Raw genomic sequence first — 17200 nt, 5'->3', positions numbered from 1 at the left:
TAGATTATGGCACAAAGTAAAAGTGAAAGTACTAGTCACACAGCTAGAAAAAGAGTTAACACTTGGTGATAGAATGGCTCAATATTTTTAATAAAGACCAACTGAAAATATGATTTTTAGCCAAAAATAATTAAAATGCAATCATAAACAAAAATTGCCTCTGAAGATGCACAAAGCCTTTAAAGAGAACAGTTCTTGAAGAATCCTTGGCGGGCAGACCATGTGGCATAATTTCTACTCCGTATTTATTGAAAGCCACAGTATATTAATTATGTAAAAAATTAAAAAAAGAGCATCTCATCTTTTTTCGTTCTGCTACGATCGACCTTTAAAGCCATCTGGGTGTGTTCGGTGAAGGGTAATCAGGGAGACTAACTTGCTGTTTTGCCACCTGCTCGGGCTCTTAATTTAGGAGAATTTATAAATGTGTTTACTAGCTGAGACTGGCAGTGAATGAAATCACACACAAATGTGTGCACAGGCTCATCTGTTAGCTGACACATGCCAACTGCATTGTGATGGATCGAGCAAGAGAAAAAAAAGCTGCAGAAGACCTGCTGAAATGACAGCTGTCATGACAAATCTGATGAGAGAGATGGTAATTTCCAGCTCCGTTGTTAATAAAGAAAAAATGCTCATTCAAATACATACAGCGAAGACTGAAACGTTACACCACTGACTCCAGATTTGGAACGTGGACATGGTTAGCCTGTCCAGGAGTTCTGCAGTGCAAAGATATTGAAGACATATCCTCAGGACAGGTCATCAATATCACATCAGCAGGGGTCCGACTTCCAGCACCCCCTCCGATCAGATGTTTGAAGAGGAGGCGAAATTTGTGCTATCGCGGCTTCCGCTTTAAAATTACCTGTGCGCCATCTCCTTTGCAGCAGTGTAATTATAATTCCTCGTTCCATTCACTTGAATGGGACGTGCATTGTTGTAATTACACTGCGCCGCCTCCACAAGCAGCACAGTACAAGGACAAATACCAAATTATGGGCAGGTAATTTTGAAGCGGAAACAGCGCTCCCGCGAGCGTCGCTACCTCTTCAAACAGCTGACTGGCAGGAGTGCTGGGAATCGATCCCCACTGATGATCCATCCTGAGTAGGGATGAGCGAATCAGCTTCCGATGAAACATCCAAAGTCGATTTGCATAAAACTTTGTTCTAATACTGTACGGAGCAGGAGCTCCGTACAGTATTAGAATGTATTGGCTCAGATGAGCTGAAGTTATTGCTTCGTGAAGTCTAGCGAGACTTCGGGCAATAACTTCATAAAGTAATTTGTACAGTAAAAAAACATTTCCCGATCTCTGGTTCGGTTCCAAGGTACCATCAGAGCCAATACATACTAATACTGTACAGAGCTCCTGCGCCATACAGTATTAGAACAAAGTTTTATGCGCTCATCCCTAATCCTGAGGATAAGGCATAATATGAAAAATCCAAAAAATGAAAAAAATAAAATAAATACGATTCTTTCCTCCTTTTCCTGCCAACGCACTAACGATTTTTGGCTGTCTGTGGATGGAGGTCCAATTGACTACTGAGCGCTACTACAATATGCAGCCAAAGGAAGAGGGGGAAGAAAAATATTATCCCCCCAGTCAGGAAGACCCCCATCAATTAACTAGAGTGGGGTATCACTAGCCAAGGACATCTCTCACTCTGGCAGACCTGACTCATCCATGTATGATGCAAAATAACTGTGGAAAACCAAGCAAAGGGGTGTCCCCATTATAGAGATCACCAAATCCACCATATTAAAATGGTTCCCATGTCAAGATCCCGCTCAATTAAAAGCCTTAATGATGTGACGAGGGAAAATACCTAAGCCAGTTATCCATCCCCTGTTTCGGGGTGTTGTCCCTCAGTGTGTAGTAGAATTCTTGCCAACCGGGAGAAATGCCTAGGACACTACTCAAAAAAACAATAGCAAATCTTGGGAGGACCAGCCACAAAAAATATTGTGGACCCTCATTTAACTCCTTAAGGACCGGGCTCATTTTCACCTTCAGGACCGGGCCATTTTTTGCAAATCTGACCAGTGTCACTTTATGTGGTGATAACTTTAAAACGCTTTGACTTATTGCAGGCCAATCTGAGATAGTTTTTTCGGCACATATTGTACTTCATGACATTGGTAAAATGGAGTAAAAAAAATTCTTTTTTATTTATAAAAAAAATTCTAAATTTGCCAAAAATGTGGAAAAATTTGCAAATTTCCAAGTTTCAATTTCTCTACTTCTATAATACATAGTAATACCTACAAAAATAGTTACCGTATGACTTTACATTCCCCATATGTCTACTTCATGTTTGGATCATTTTGGGAATGACATTTTATTTTTTGGGGATTTACAAGGCTTAGAGGTTTAGAAGCAAATCTTGAAATTTTTCAGAAATTTTCAAAAACCCACTTTTCAAGGACCAGTTCAGATCTGAAGTCACTTTGTGAGGCTTACATAATAGAAACCACCCAAATCTGACTCCATTCTAGAAACTAAACCCCTCAAGGTATTCAAAACTGATTTTACAAACTTTGTTAACCCTTTAGGTGTTCCACAAGAATTAATGGAAAATAGAGATACAATTTCCAAATTTCACTTTTTTGGCAGATTTTCCATTTTAATATTTTTTTCCTAGTTACAAATCAAGGGTTAACAGCCAAACAAAACTCAATATTTATGGCTCCGATTCTGTCGTTTACAGAAACACCCGATATGTGGTCGTAAACCGCTGTACGGGCACACCAATTTTTTTTTAAACTTTATTTGGGGAAAATGACGTTTTTGTTTATTTTTACTTGAAACTTAATTTTTTTTGGGGGGGGGACACTATTTTTTCAACTTTTTTTTGCACTTTATTTTTTGTCCCACTTTGGGACTTCAACTTTTGGGGGTCTAATCCTTTACAATGCATTCCAATACTTCTGTATTGGAATGCATTGGCTGTATGAGTAATACAGTGAGCATTACTCATACAGCTTCCGGCCTGTGAGATCCAGGGGGCTGGCTCTCACAGGCTCGTCACCGGAAGGCATCGCGCTGCTTCCATGCCATCGGGTCCCCCCTACAGCCCCACGGGGACCCGATGGCACCTGCGCCCGCCGCACCAGGTAAAAGCCGCAAACCGCAGGTCTGAATTGACCTGTGGTTTGCGGCGATTGTCGACACAAGGGGGGGGGGACATTTAGCCAAGGTGCCTGCTCAATGATTTGAGCAGGCACCTTGTTCCAATTACCGCCCGGCGGTGATCGGAAATACACAGGATGTCCCTAAGTACCGGGACATATGGGCGTACCGGTACGCCCTGTGTCCGGAAGAGGTTAAGAGTCTCAGTGCAGCAATCCAAAGTGTACAGCTCCCTGGGAAACTGCAATATGCAAAATAACCAGGGGACACCCCTTTGTTTGGTTTTCGTTCCCTGGAGGAATATCTGGCTTTCACTGTGTTGAAGACCCATAACTGGGGCTCCACGGTTATTTTGCATATTACCGTTTCCCAGGGAACTTTGAACTTTGGATTGCTGTGTTGAGACTCTTAAAGGAGGCTACACTGTTATTTTGTAGCTGGTCTCCCCAAGATCTGCTATTGTTTTGTTTGAGTAGTCTCCTAAACATTGCTCCCGGTTAGCCAAAATCCTACTCCACACTGATGAGGGGGCAACACCCCGAAACAGCTGTCTGTGGATTGATAACTGGCTTAGGTCTTCCAGTTACATCCTTAAGGCTTCTAAAAGAACTGGATCTTGACATAGGGACAACTTAATATGGTGGATCTGGCGATCTCTATAATGGGGACACCCCTTTACTTGGTTTTCTGGCTTTCACGGTGTTGAAGACCCATAACTGGTGCTCCATGGTTATTATGCATATTACAGTTTCCCAGGGAGATTTGCACTTTGGATTTCTGTGTTGAGACTCTTGAATAAGGGTCGGCAGTATTTTTTGTAGTTGGTCTCCCCAAGATCAGCTATTGTTTAGTCATCCATGTACTAATAGGGCAGCTATCCGACTCTAAATTTATGGTTGCTACATCCCCCTGGCAGTAATATTTAAATGGGTTTTCTGAAATTGCACCCTTGGCAGTGAGCCGACAGCCATGCCAGGTTCAATTTAATATGGGATTTAATTTTCCAGATTCTTCAAAGCAGCGTATCTAGAAATAAGAAAATCCAGTAACCACATGGGAGTATTGTTAACGTATTCCATGTACAACAGGTTGCTCAGATTATATATTAGACTGTAGCCAGCGAGATTACCTTGAGGTGGTATATATGTTCTTCTGTATCCAGATCAATGCACTTAGTTGATTTCTTCACCGACATCACAGAAAGTCCAACATCAATGCAACCGTGTAGTTTACCTTTCTCCATCTGGAAAGATATAAACCTCATTTAGAAAAAACATGCTAACATTCACCTTACTGAGCAGAAACTTTACGTTTGTAAAACCATACAAAAGGTATGTATGGTATTCTCCAGTCTTCTGCTCTGCGCTTACATATTTTCTGGGGCTCACAATCACCCGAGCACTGTAAGGGATACGTGCTGACCACTGAGCCACTGTCTCTATACACAGAGATATATCTTTATTGAAATAATGCACTTACTTCAGTCGGACCCTTGGCATACTTCAAAATCCCTTTGTCCACATAGAAGTACCTCTAAAAAAAAACAAAAACAACACGTAGCATTATTTTTAAAGTGGACGTTATCCATTCACATATAGGATTCATGTAAATCAAAAGTTGTGTCATAATGTATGAACTGCATATCTAGCTTGTATTGATCCTGAATTACAACACGCCATGTCTCATAGCCACATTCTTCTGGTTGTCATTGGAAACAGTCACCAAGCTTGCTGACAAACAATCTCCACCTCACCCCTAAACGGATTGGCTATTGTAAGACTAGACTTCCCAAAATGCACACACTAAAGACTGCATACTTGTAAAAGCCGCCTCCTACAGCCAGAGTCACTTCTTACGTATAAATTATAAGTGGTGTCATATCTGCAGAGTCACTTATGTAAAAATCAGGGCTGTGGAGTCGGTAGATAAATGCTCCAACTCCTCAGTTTTTGGTACTCCCTACTACTCTGTATTTAAAGAGGACCTTTCATCTGGCAAAAAATTGTGAACCAAGTATCATGATCTGTAGAGCCGCTCCGTTCTCCCGTTATGTCCTCCGGTATGTTCGGTCACCTGGTTAAAGTAGGCGGAGACTTAGGTGACTTGGTTATAGTAGGTGGAGTCTGCCCTTGTTCTCCTGGGCGTCTTCTTCTCTCAGGCTGTAGCGCTGGCCAATCGCAGCGCAGAGCTCACCGCCTGGGAGGTTTTTTTCTCCAAAGCTGTGAGCTCTGCGCTGCGATTGGCCAGCGCTACAGCCTAGGAAAAGGAGACGCCCAGGAGAACAAGGGCAGACTCCGCCTACTATAACTAAGTCCCTGAACATACCGGAGGACATAACGGGAGAATGGAGCGGCGCCCAGGGATAATAGTAAGTGCAGTGAGATCCCTGGGCGCCGCTCTACAGATCATGATACTTAGTTCACAATTTTTTGCCAGATGAAAGGTCCTCTTTAATATGTGAATGTATTTTATACATTCCTTGAAGGAAAGAAAGGCAACATACAGCTGTTCCACCAAGTTCTTTTAAGCTCTTATAGCAGAGAGAGGTAGTTGGGCAGAAGCTGCTGCCTTCTCCTTTGTGTGCTGATCTTCTGCTGAAGATAGGGCAGTGGGAGGATCCAGGAAGGGGCATTTATTGTAAAACATGATTTCCCTAATAGAATCCCATAGTCATGTTTAAAGTTTAAGCTAACAATCTGAGTTTACAAGTTTTTATAGCCTTAGCTGAATGACAGCAGTTTTTCTAATGGTTTACAGCTTCAGTCTTGAACTATTGACCATCCATTCCCTTCACTTATACAAGTGTCTAGTCCTGCAAAAAACATATTTACTTAATCAGTTATCAGTGAGAGGCTAGGTTAACCATGGGCGTTGCGTTCCCTGTAACAGTGGAACACAACACAATGGAAAGTATAAGTATTGCTGCTCCTTAACTGTGCGTTGCGTGCCATATAGTGAAGCATATGAAAAGCATGCTTCTTCATGGTCACTTAACGTGTTCGTTTTGCGGTAACGTGACGCACTGCATGCATTGGCCTTTATTCTTACAGTAGAGAAGTAATTAATTATAACTTTTTGTGAATTGGGACATTTAAAACTTGCTTTTTTTTTATTCCAATTTAAATTTAGTAGGAGTCGGAGTTGGTTCATTTTTGCTGACTCAGACTCCAGGTACCCATAATTGCCTCCGACTCCGACTCCACAGCCCTGGTATAAATTATAAGTGGTGTCATATCTGCAGTCACTTCTTATGTAGGAATTATAAGTGGTGTCATATCTGCAGAGTCACTTCTTATGTAGGTTATTCTGTTTGTAAACTGTAGAATTCTAGGTAAAGTTGAACAAGTGTTTTACATCTTAATATTGATTCAACTTCAAAACACTTTGCTTTACTGAGCCTGTCCTGTTATACTGCGTCTTCTCTATTCACATTCAAGGCTGCAGTCAAAATTCTGTATTTGTCGGGACCTCAGGGATCACTGAAGCAGCTTATTGGTTTAGTGCCTCTAAACTCCATATTGTGGTTAACAGGCCCTGGCTGTTTCGTAGGTTATTTACTGATGCCCAATACATCTTTGGATGTGAATGGAGAAGAATAAAAATTATATAACTCAGAACAGAAAAGAAAAAAAGTTACTTTAAGTATACATTGATCTGCAAAACAATGTTCAAAAGGTAGAGGTATGATACAACAAAAGACAAAATATGCAGCATCTTAATGAATAAAACATCCTTTCCTAGTTTAGCTGTCAACATAAGAAAATGAGCTAGAAACTCAAAAGCGCAATACATTACGGCAGAACATTCTCTTTGATATTACCTTGGCTAATGAGCTCTGCGTGTGACTAAAGCAGCAAATTACCATAGAGAATTTAAGGGCTCCTGGATTTACTGCGGGGATTATTCTATATGAGGTCAGCATGAACGTCAAAGGAAAAAGAACAAAGACTTCAACAAATATCCGTGTAGTTCTAGTCATTACTGTAAAGAACTGTGTCATATTTCCCACTTTTCTTCCCTGCAGCTCCGGCCCTGCAGGGATTACATCATCTTCCTGGCTGCAGCAGTGACATCCCGTACACACCTCATCACCATGCAGCCAATCACTGGCCTCAGCAGCATATGGCATGTGACTGCTGAGGACAGCGATTGGTTGCAGCGGTGTCGTGGTGTGCTTCAGTCAGGAAAAGAAACCCCCGGCAGGGACTACTGGAGCGTGATGTGGAAGCAGCAACGGAAGATAGAGGCGAGTAGGAGTTTTTTTCCCCCTAACAGTTAGTACTGAAAGCAACTGCTTCCATGTATGAAGACAAACCTTGTGCCAGCCTTTCAGAGGCCATTTTCGTTTCTTAAGCAAAAATCCCTCCTTTTTTTGTGGCTCCTGCATACTGCTTGTGCTACTGCGGAGGCCTTCGACAATTTCCCAGCTATCCTGTTGAGAGTAAATAGGGGTTAATGGACTGGGCAGTCCCATGATTAAGTTTCAAAAAGCGTTTATTGGATTTTGGCATAGATAAATATGCATAGACATTAGCAAATAAAAGAATATGTTGAACAGAAACATTAACAATTCTTGGAGGAGTGCATATCACAGTGTACAAAGTTTTGTCATGTTACTAAAGACAAAGTAATTCTTAGACATGAGGAGAGAGTACCAAAATTCAGTGACATAGCTCTGGAATGCATAGGTATTAGGATCAAAGAGAAATACTATATCGCAAATCTGGAGCATGAGAGGATGCTAGCCAAGGTTCCCAGACTTTCTCGAAAGTTAGAAATGTATCAAAGACCATTATCTTATTAATCCTCTAAATAACACTTTGATAAGAAAGCAAATCAGTTCGCCATTTGAAAGCTATATGAATTCTAGCAGCTAATAATATATATTGAGAAAGTTTAAATCTGGCAAAGGTCAGCCAATGAGGTTTATCTCCCAGAATGCATAGCGGCATCGCAAGGGGATAGTTACAATCCAGGACAGAAGATATTAAGTTTGTTATTTGGACCCAGAACCGTTTGACCACAGGACATGACCACCATGTATGTAGCATGGTTCCTTCCTCATTACATCCTCTAAAACACAAAGGGGAAACCTCGGGGTATATAGTATGAAGCCTTGTTGGGACCATATAGGTTCTATGTAGCACTTTAATGGAAGTTTCCGCCAGCGTAACCTGCCATGAACCCTTCGTAAGGATTAGTGAGCGCTGGGACCATTTAGAAGTAGAGAATTCCTGATGCAAGTCTCCCTCCCAGGCTCTCATATATGCTAATTTATGACCTTCGGGGATAGAGTTCAGGGCTTCATACATTCTTGACAGGAGACCCTGCCTATATAGCGAGAAATTAATAGAACGCTCAAAGGAGGAAAATTCTACATTACGGTTGGGTATCTGAATAGACCTGAAGTAAGAAAAAACCTGGTTCATGAGGAGAAATTCTCCTACGGGAGGTGAGAATTTCTCTTTAAAATCTGAAAGGGATATTAGTTTACCTCTAACAAGGAATTTGTGAAGAGTACACAGTTGGTTAGATAACCACAAATTAAGGTTGTGACCTTGAAGGCCCGGAAGGAAAGCAGGGTTACCTACAATGCTCAGCAAAGGTGAAGGCCTAGATTGCAGAGTAAATTTAAACCTAACTGACCTCCAAAGAATCAGTGAATAATAAGTCAGAGGGGAATTATTACGAACTGCTTGAGGAATGGGTGCAGTGTTCCAGATCATGGCTTTCCAAGTGTAGGGGAGAAGGATAGAGTGTTCAAGTGGGATCCATAGAGGGTGATCCTGCGGGTTTAGGTGGGTCAAAAACCATTTGGGCCAATCTAGCTGCCTGATAGTATTTTACTAAATCAGGTACTGATAGCGCCGCCCCCCCCAATTGTGTTGTATGAGTCAGGAGTGATTCGTTTAGCCTCCAATGAAACGGAGTAGAACTAACCTGTGGAACCGTAAAATCTGAGATAACCATATCATGATCTGACCAAGAGGATACCACGTGTCTGGAATAAGACATGTATGGGAGGAGAGAGGTGGAAGACAAAATCATGTCTAAGCGGGAGTACACCTTATGGGCTGATGAATAAAAGGTATAACTTCTGTGTGCCATTGTGTTCTCTCCAGGTGTCAGCTAGGGATAGAGATTGAAAGACTCGCTGGATCTTCTTTGTCAGTGTCGCAGAGCGCAAGGTAGAAGGAGGGGAGGAACGATCTAGTACAGGATGGATAGTAAAGTTAAAGTCCCCACACCACACTAGTTTATGAAAAGTAAAGGAGTCAATCACTTTACCAACATTTTCAAAAAAGGTAATGGGATCCTCGTTAGGGGCATATGAGTTAACTAGACAAAGAGATTCATCCCTATAAGTCCCTACAATAACTACGTATCTCCCTTCCGGGTCAATGCATGTCTGGGAGACAGTGAAAGGGAAGGAGTTTTTCAGCAATGTCACTACTCCCCTACATTTTGAAGTAAATGCAGAGGAATAGAAAGTGGAGTATTGTGGGTTAAAGTATTTAGGATGAGATGTGGGAGTGAAATGAGTCTCCTGAAGGCAGACGACATCAGGCTTGTGTTTAACATATACGGAGAAAGCTGTTTTTCTCTTTCGCGGGGAGTTTAAACCCCTCACATTATGAGTGAGTACCTTACACATGATATCAGTGCAGGGTCAATATATTAATTTGAGGGTGAGGCCAGACGTCATCCGCCCCCAGGGCCAGTCACACCCCAACACCACCCCCTCCCAGAACCTTATATTGTGAATCCCCATGCCAAGTCTCCAAGAAACAAAGAACAATACAGTAAAACAGCAAATTAACATAAAAAAAACGTAAAACAAAAAGTAGAGCTAATAAGCCCAAAACAAAAAGCAATCATAAGTGGGAAAAGCGAATAGAGAGCCAGCCTATAATTGGCTAGCATTACTCTCTCACAATAACCCATAAACAGGGACAACATGAAAAACCACATTATCGAACCCCTGAATCAAAAGGGTTGGCCTCATATAATTTAGAGGGAGAGGAACAACAAGAGATCCCTATGAGACCGCAAAATGAAATACAGGACTTTGCCACTTTCCTGACAGGAAGAGTTCAAGTGATTCTTGATCTGTTCGATCCACTCGGGGTTGCAGGAACTTTGGTCCAAACTCTTGCTGGCCTTTGAGGTTTCGGAGAGGAGGATAAATGAGCTTGAGGTTCACAGGGAATCCCTGCTCGTTGCAAGACTTCTAATCCCTCCGCCGGTGAGTGGACTGTATGAAGGCGAGAGTTCAGCTGAAATGACAGGTTAAAGGGGAATCCCCACCTGTATCGAATGTGAGCTTTCTGCAGGGACTGTGTGACTGGTCTCATCTCACGGCGTCTACGAAGTGTGGAAGGTGCCAAGTCCGCATACAGATGGACCGAAGCTGGAAGTCCAGGTAACTCAGGTAAGTCCCTTGCTGCAAATAAGATTTTATCTCTCAATTCCGGATGGTGAAACTTAAGGATAATATCTCTAGGGAGATCCGGGCTACGAGGTTTCCCCAAAGCCCTGTGGACTCTATCCATCTTCAGGAGACTGAGCTCTGTCTGTGGTAGCAGGGCCTCAAACAGGGTGGTAAGGGTGGCTTGCAGATCAGTAAAAGATTCTGGGAGACCTCTGACCCTCAGGTTGCCCCTCCTGGACCTGTTCTCGAGATCTTCAAGTTTGAGCTCTAGCTCTATCAGGTGGGCATCATGGGAGGTAATGTCCTCTTTATCACGACCCAATGCATCGGACATATCGTCCATTCTTGTCTCTATATCGGAGACTCTATTTTCCAGATCTTGAATTTGGCGGGAAAATTCAGAGACGGCTTGGGATAACTCCGTTTTAAACAGGGCTGCTATATTCTTGTATAGATCGTTCTGACCTGTATTCGGAGCAGCCGTGTCCGGCGAGGGTCTGCCACCGTCTGATGATGTAGGGCTGGCGGGTTCTGAAGGAGCGTCCGCCATGACAGTCTGCCTGGTCTGTTGGAATAGCTCCGGTAAAGTTTGCGACGGGACTGGGGTGCCCGGAATTCTCGACCTCCCTTTGGTGCGGGTCATCTTCGGGGATCCCTGCATCGGTTTTGAGGCTTATTGGAGCCTAGTAAAAGGCGCTTAGAGCAGGTTAATTCGATAAGCGGAGCGGAGCTCATGGAAGCATGTCCTCCTCGTGAGTCACACGCATGCGCCCCCCAGTCCCGTGATTAAATTCAGTACATGCTGAGGTCACTATCCAATCAATGAATTACAATGTCTTAACAGAAAAACTGTATTACAAATGGAGCAACAATTGTGCGTAAAGTGATACTCCCATCAGGGTTTCTTCATTCACTGCTATGGGACTTCCAAAAATTCCGTTCTTGAGCTATGAGCGCACACCAGAAGTGGAAACTGGACCTATGGAAGATTTATGGTATCTCCTATAGATATTGATATATTAGGAAAAGCACAGATTTTGCAACGCTTGTCCTGGAGGAGAGAGAGATTATTATTTATCTCTATATCTCTCTATATCTCTCTATAGCTCTCTATCTCTCTATATATCTCTCTATCTCTCTATATATCTCTCTATCTCTCTATATATCTCTCTATCTCTCTATAGCTCTCTATCTCTCTATAGCTCTCTATCTCTCTATAGCTCTCTATCTCTCTATAGCTCTCTATCTCTCTATAGCTCTCTATCTCTCTATCTATCTATATCTCTATCTATCTATATCTCTATCTATCTATATCTCTATCTATCTATATCTCTATCTATCTATATCTCTATCTATCTATATCTCTATCTATCTATATCTCTATCTATCTATATCTCTATCTATCTATATCTCTATCTATCTATATCTCTATCTATCTATATCTCTATCTATCTATATCTCTATCTATCTATATCTCTATCTATCTATATCTCTATCTATCTATATCTCTATCTATCTATATCTCTATCTATCTATATCTCTATCTATCTATATCTCTATCTATCTATATCTCTATCTATCTATATCTCTATCTATCTATATCTCTATCTATCTATATCTATATATTTTACTATTTGTCACATACACATACACAGCTTCCAAGCATGGCTGGCCTCAGCTGTGAGGTGCCCCCAAGCAGCAGTGTCACTTGTGGACACGTCACCATTGAGACCAGTTACTGGCTGCAGTGGCGCACAAGACCCTGTCCATGCAAGAAGTTTGCATGCAGAGACCAGAAGTCCAGTGAAGACAGCCTGGGAGCCACAGAGCAGTTGTCCCTGGACAACCCCTTTAATGAACCTGAGCCTAGAGCTCTTCTCCACAGGGTCTACAACAACAGCAAATTTTGGTAAATGGTACCATTTTTATATATTCAAGAAACTGGTAGACAATAGGAAAAGACGCAGACGCACTTGTTCCAAAATAGGGAATCTATAGGGGTGAATTTATTATTCGATCAGTGCCAGAAGGTTAGCGGCAAGCTTTTTTGGCACACACCTTTTTTGGAGTATAAATTTGCAGCTTTTTGCAATTTTATGATGGTTCTGTCAATTTTGTGCATGGAGAAAGACAACATGGCTAGCTATGGTAACCAGGTGCACGCCAGATTCATTACTTCAATTTTTCTAAAAGTCACCATCTCATTTCAGCAAGTGGTAATGGAGTGCAAAAACTGGGTACCATTTCTAGAAAAAAAGGGTTAGGTTTAAAGGGGCGCTAAAGTTAACAATCTGCAACATTTAATAGGTTAGCGATAAGTACACCAATGCAGACTCAAGGAAAACGGGCTTCAATATTCCCCTCATGATAATCTCAGGCCATACAGTGTCATTAACCAGTCTACATAGGGTCCCTTTACGTCGTCCCCTGAATTAAGGAATAAATGTATATATTTTAGGTTTTGAAAAAGTGTCCAAGCTCACTGAGTCGATGTATACATGTATCTGTAAAAAAACAGAAAACGCGGGCATCATCTTTTCTTGTCTCCCTTGGCGTTAAAAGCTTTTGATTTATCAAGAGTGATGATTTGTGGATTCATTCCTTTGAGAAATGCACATTTATCAAACCCACATCACTCTGGAGAAACAACATCCAATTATTTACTACAGCGGACTGTCATATTTACAACGTGAACTATATAATTAATAAAGGATAGACAGCAGTTTTATTTTACATTACAGTGAAAGTTCTTAAGGTATCTTCAGAAAGGAAGATGATCTGCAGAACCTCTTCTAGCTCCTCAAAAATACCTTCTGCACTAAAAGGCTGATTATTTGTTGTGCAAGCTTAGAAAAACTTAGTCTGGGACTCGGGCTGAGCTGCAATATCAGACATAGCCCATAGACAAGACATTCTATCCGGGGGTGTGCTCCTTTATACGTACAGTGTGACAGTATAAAAATATTACCTGCATTGGGGACAAAGGGTCTTGTAAGTCGTGTGCCTTGTTGAACATGAATGATCTGTGGACATAAAGGCTATGTACACCCCCGGAGCAATTTTTTTAATGATTTTGTTTTACACATTTTGGGCTAAAAATAAATTTCTTCAAATGGTCTTTATTCAAAATATGAAACTGTTTGTCTAGCTGTGTGAATCGTACTTTCAGTTTCCCTGTGTGCTGGTCATCCAAAAACAGTTGGCTCTAAACTACTAAAGGCTCATAAACACTTATTTAAGACCCATTCTTATCAGTAAGATAAGAATTGATCTATAATGAGTGTTTAGGAGGTCAGAGATCAAAGGAGTCATCAGCTGAGCTCCCTGACGGAACAAAGTAACAATTCAGAGCTTTCTACTAGAAGACTGCACAGAGAAAGGGGCTCAAACTTTTAATAAAGACCAACTGAAAAAAGATTTTTAGCTCAAAAAGAGTACAATGCAATAATTTAAAAAATTTGCCCAAATGGTGTACGTAGCCTTCAATCTATCAACATCAGATTGCAGCTGATTATGCAGATGTCATGCCCATTGCTCCTAAAATGCTAGAAATTAAAATTTGCTAACCGCCACATAAAGTACTTAAGCAAAAAAAAACACTAACCATATCACACTTAATTTATGATGCGGCGCAGGCCTCCTCCTGCAGTCCATGCACCAGGCTGAAATGTACTCCAGCTCACAGTCTTTCTTGTTACTGGAGATATACCTACATGTCCAGTGTTTATAGCACATGTACTGTGCTCATGTAAATGTCCTGTTTCTGAAGGATACATAGCCACTCCTCCCCTAGCTCTCCAGAACACTCCTCCCCTAGCTCTCCTGCGCGCCAGACCACTCCTACAGCTATTCTGCGCGCCAGACCACTCCTTCTACAGCTCTCCTGCGCGCCAGACCACTCCTTCTACACTTCTCCTGCGCGCCACACCACTCCTTCTACACTTCTCCTGCGCGCCACACCACTCCTTCTACAGCTCTTCTGTGTGCCAGACAATATCTCTAAAATCTCCCATTTTGAACTAAGAACCTTTCAGAAACCACCTCCATTGCATACAAAGCAATACACCACACCAAAAACCTCTTTGCACAATGTGGCCAAATACTGTAGCATAATTACTAGACCTGCCAGGTTAGGCTAAGTTCACACTTCAGTTATTTCCATCGGTTATTGTGAGCCAAAACCTGGTGCGGGTGAAAAGCATAAAACAGGTGCAGATCTTTCCATTAAGCCTCATCTCTAAGTAGGTTTCACCACTGTTTTTGGCTCACAATAACTGTTGGAAATGAATAACCAACTAAGAACTACCTGGCTTTTAAGCAAGTGCTTATTGCATACTCTAGATTACAGTTCAGGTTATGGCTGGAAACTCAATTTTATCCAAATCCTGGATTACCAATACTTATATCAATAAACTATACATTAAAACATTGTTCAATTAATCTTCTTTACATTTTGGCAGCTAAGTGGTGGAAATAACCACAAAGCACATTTTTCCACTCTAACAGATGACATCAAAAGCTCCTCATGGAATGTGTCATATGTCTCTCCTCTAAAGTCAATAACCCACACTTCTGATGACACGTATATTCCTTCTAAGAGTCAGGAACACAACTGAAACTTTCCATATGCCATCAACAAATAAGAGAGATGAATGACATGGAAAAATATAAGCTTCTTAAAGAACTCCATCTACAGTAATTGTCTGACATGTCAAATACAAAAAGGTCATGATGCGATATTGGCCTGTGCCTAAAATGAAATATCATGGATACAGAGCAGGCCTCTACACACTAGGTTTAGGTCATGACAATGTAATGTGTATAGGAAGATCCCGGCTGCCCCCCGACATGGGATGCTGGGCAAGAGAAAGAGGGAGATAAGTCATCGCAAGAGGGTGAAGGTGTTTGGGCACCTTAACTTTTCAAAATCATTCACTTCACATGACAAGATGATTATTGGGGATTTGCTCTTTAAATGGGTGGTCTATCCAAGTTCTACTAAAACTTAGTGTTTCTAGCTATGCAACGCTTGAGCCTGTGATTGTAAGGCGAAGTTCACATCTGTCATGAAAACCTGCCAGTTTCAGTGTATGGATTCTGGCATTCTGCCAAGCAAAATACCACTGTATGCTTGTTGCATGTGCAGCAGGACACGATTTAAGGTGACACATACAGGTATTCATAAGGCTTGTAGTGAATATCCAATATAGCTCCTGTTCGTGCATCTGTGAGGATGGACTGAAGCAAGGAGGACACAGAAAGGGGCATTTTTTCAGCGGATTAACTCCAACAGTTTATATGCCCATGTATCCATGTCTGGGAGGGTTTAGAAATAAAATAAGTCTTGGGACAACCCCATTAACATATAAAACTAGACAAGCACTAAAAGGGCTCTCTGGGCTACAGATATTGATGATCTATCTTCTGATCAAGTCATCAATATCAGATCGGTGGTGGTCCAATCAGCTGTTTTGAGTTGACGCGGGACTAGAAATTGTACGGTGCTGGAGGCAGACAATATGAAAAAAATTTAAATTAACATTTACTTTGTGTCTCTTGTGCCAAAATTATTTTAGAGAAGAACATGGCGCTGTTGCTCCCAATATTCAGAATTTGCTACATTTTTCTAGCAATTTAGAGAAAACATGAAATCTAACCTCTGGCTGTCGTGGGCGAGAGGAGACTTCTTCCCCGAGACAGTGTGGATATGTTAGTAAAGCCATGCATCATAGTTCTGCCTTGTTACCTGCCTAACAGTGACCTTCTCCTGGCTTGGCTTTCTTACTGTCTGAGATTCATTTACATTAAGGACATTGATTCCTGTGAATAAGAAAATAATCCTCTGGAGAACTTGACGGAAAACAAGGAAGCAATTGGAAGCAGAGTTTGGTGTGGGCAGCCGGGAAGAAGCGAGCAACCTATCGACCCTAGAGAGGTTTTCCTGGCCTCATTTAACCTTTAGGAAGTTCTGTAAAATGAGCTGCCAGGAACTTGTGACAACCAGAGGACATACTGCTGTAATAAAACAGAACCAAGTAGACATCCAAATCAATCCCACCCTAAGGGATGCATTTTATAGCAGAAATATGCAAAACAAGTCTGAGTTGTATGCAGATTTTTGCTGTGGATTTCTACTTTGCCGCTAAAATACTGTAGATTTTCCACCCTTGTGGCCATTCAAATGCTGGCTTTATAAAATCTCTAGATAAGTATTTTAAAAAATGCACAACACACTAGCGTTTTTCTTTTCTGGCAATGAGTTCCGTCCTAGGGGCTCAATACCGGAAAAGAACTGATCAGGCATATCCCCATGCATTCTGAATGGAGAGTAATCCGTTCAGGATGCATCAGGATGTCGTCAGTTCAGTCGTTTTGACTGATCAGGCAAAAGATAAAACCGTAGCATGCTACGGTTTTATCTCTGGCGAAAAAAACTGAAGACTTGCCTGAATGCCAGATCCGGCATTTTTCCCCATAGGAATGTATTAGTGCCGGATCAGGCATTCAAAATACCGGAATGCCGGATCCGTCCTTCCTGCCTGCGCATGCGCAGACTGGTAAAAATGTGAAAAGAAAATACAAGACGGATGCGTCTGTCCGCATGACAAGCGGAGAGACGGATCCGTTCT

General features: G+C 41.7%; 1 protein-coding gene across 4 annotated transcripts in view; it reads right to left on the bottom strand.

The window, feature by feature from the left end:
* The window catches only part of OSBPL3 (oxysterol binding protein like 3), a 254094-nt gene that overhangs the window by 83039 nt on the left and 153855 nt on the right, over positions 1 to 17200 (bottom strand). For all 4 annotated transcript variants that reach the window (XM_040433631.1, XM_040433629.1, XM_040433633.1 and 1 more), the window contains 3 exons: positions 7455 to 7571; positions 4619 to 4672; positions 4269 to 4382 (listed from right to left, as the gene is read on the bottom strand). In XM_040433631.1, the coding sequence (XP_040289565.1) occupies positions 4269 to 4382; positions 4619 to 4672; positions 7455 to 7571 (285 nt within the window). The remainder of the gene's footprint in view (positions 1 to 4268; positions 4383 to 4618; positions 4673 to 7454; positions 7572 to 17200) is intronic.

Source organism: Bufo bufo, chromosome 5, assembly GCF_905171765.1.
Source record: "Bufo bufo chromosome 5, aBufBuf1.1, whole genome shotgun sequence".
Lineage (NCBI taxonomy): Eukaryota > Metazoa > Chordata > Amphibia > Anura > Bufonidae > Bufo > Bufo bufo.
This window is presented reverse-complemented; position numbering and strand designations above follow the sequence as displayed.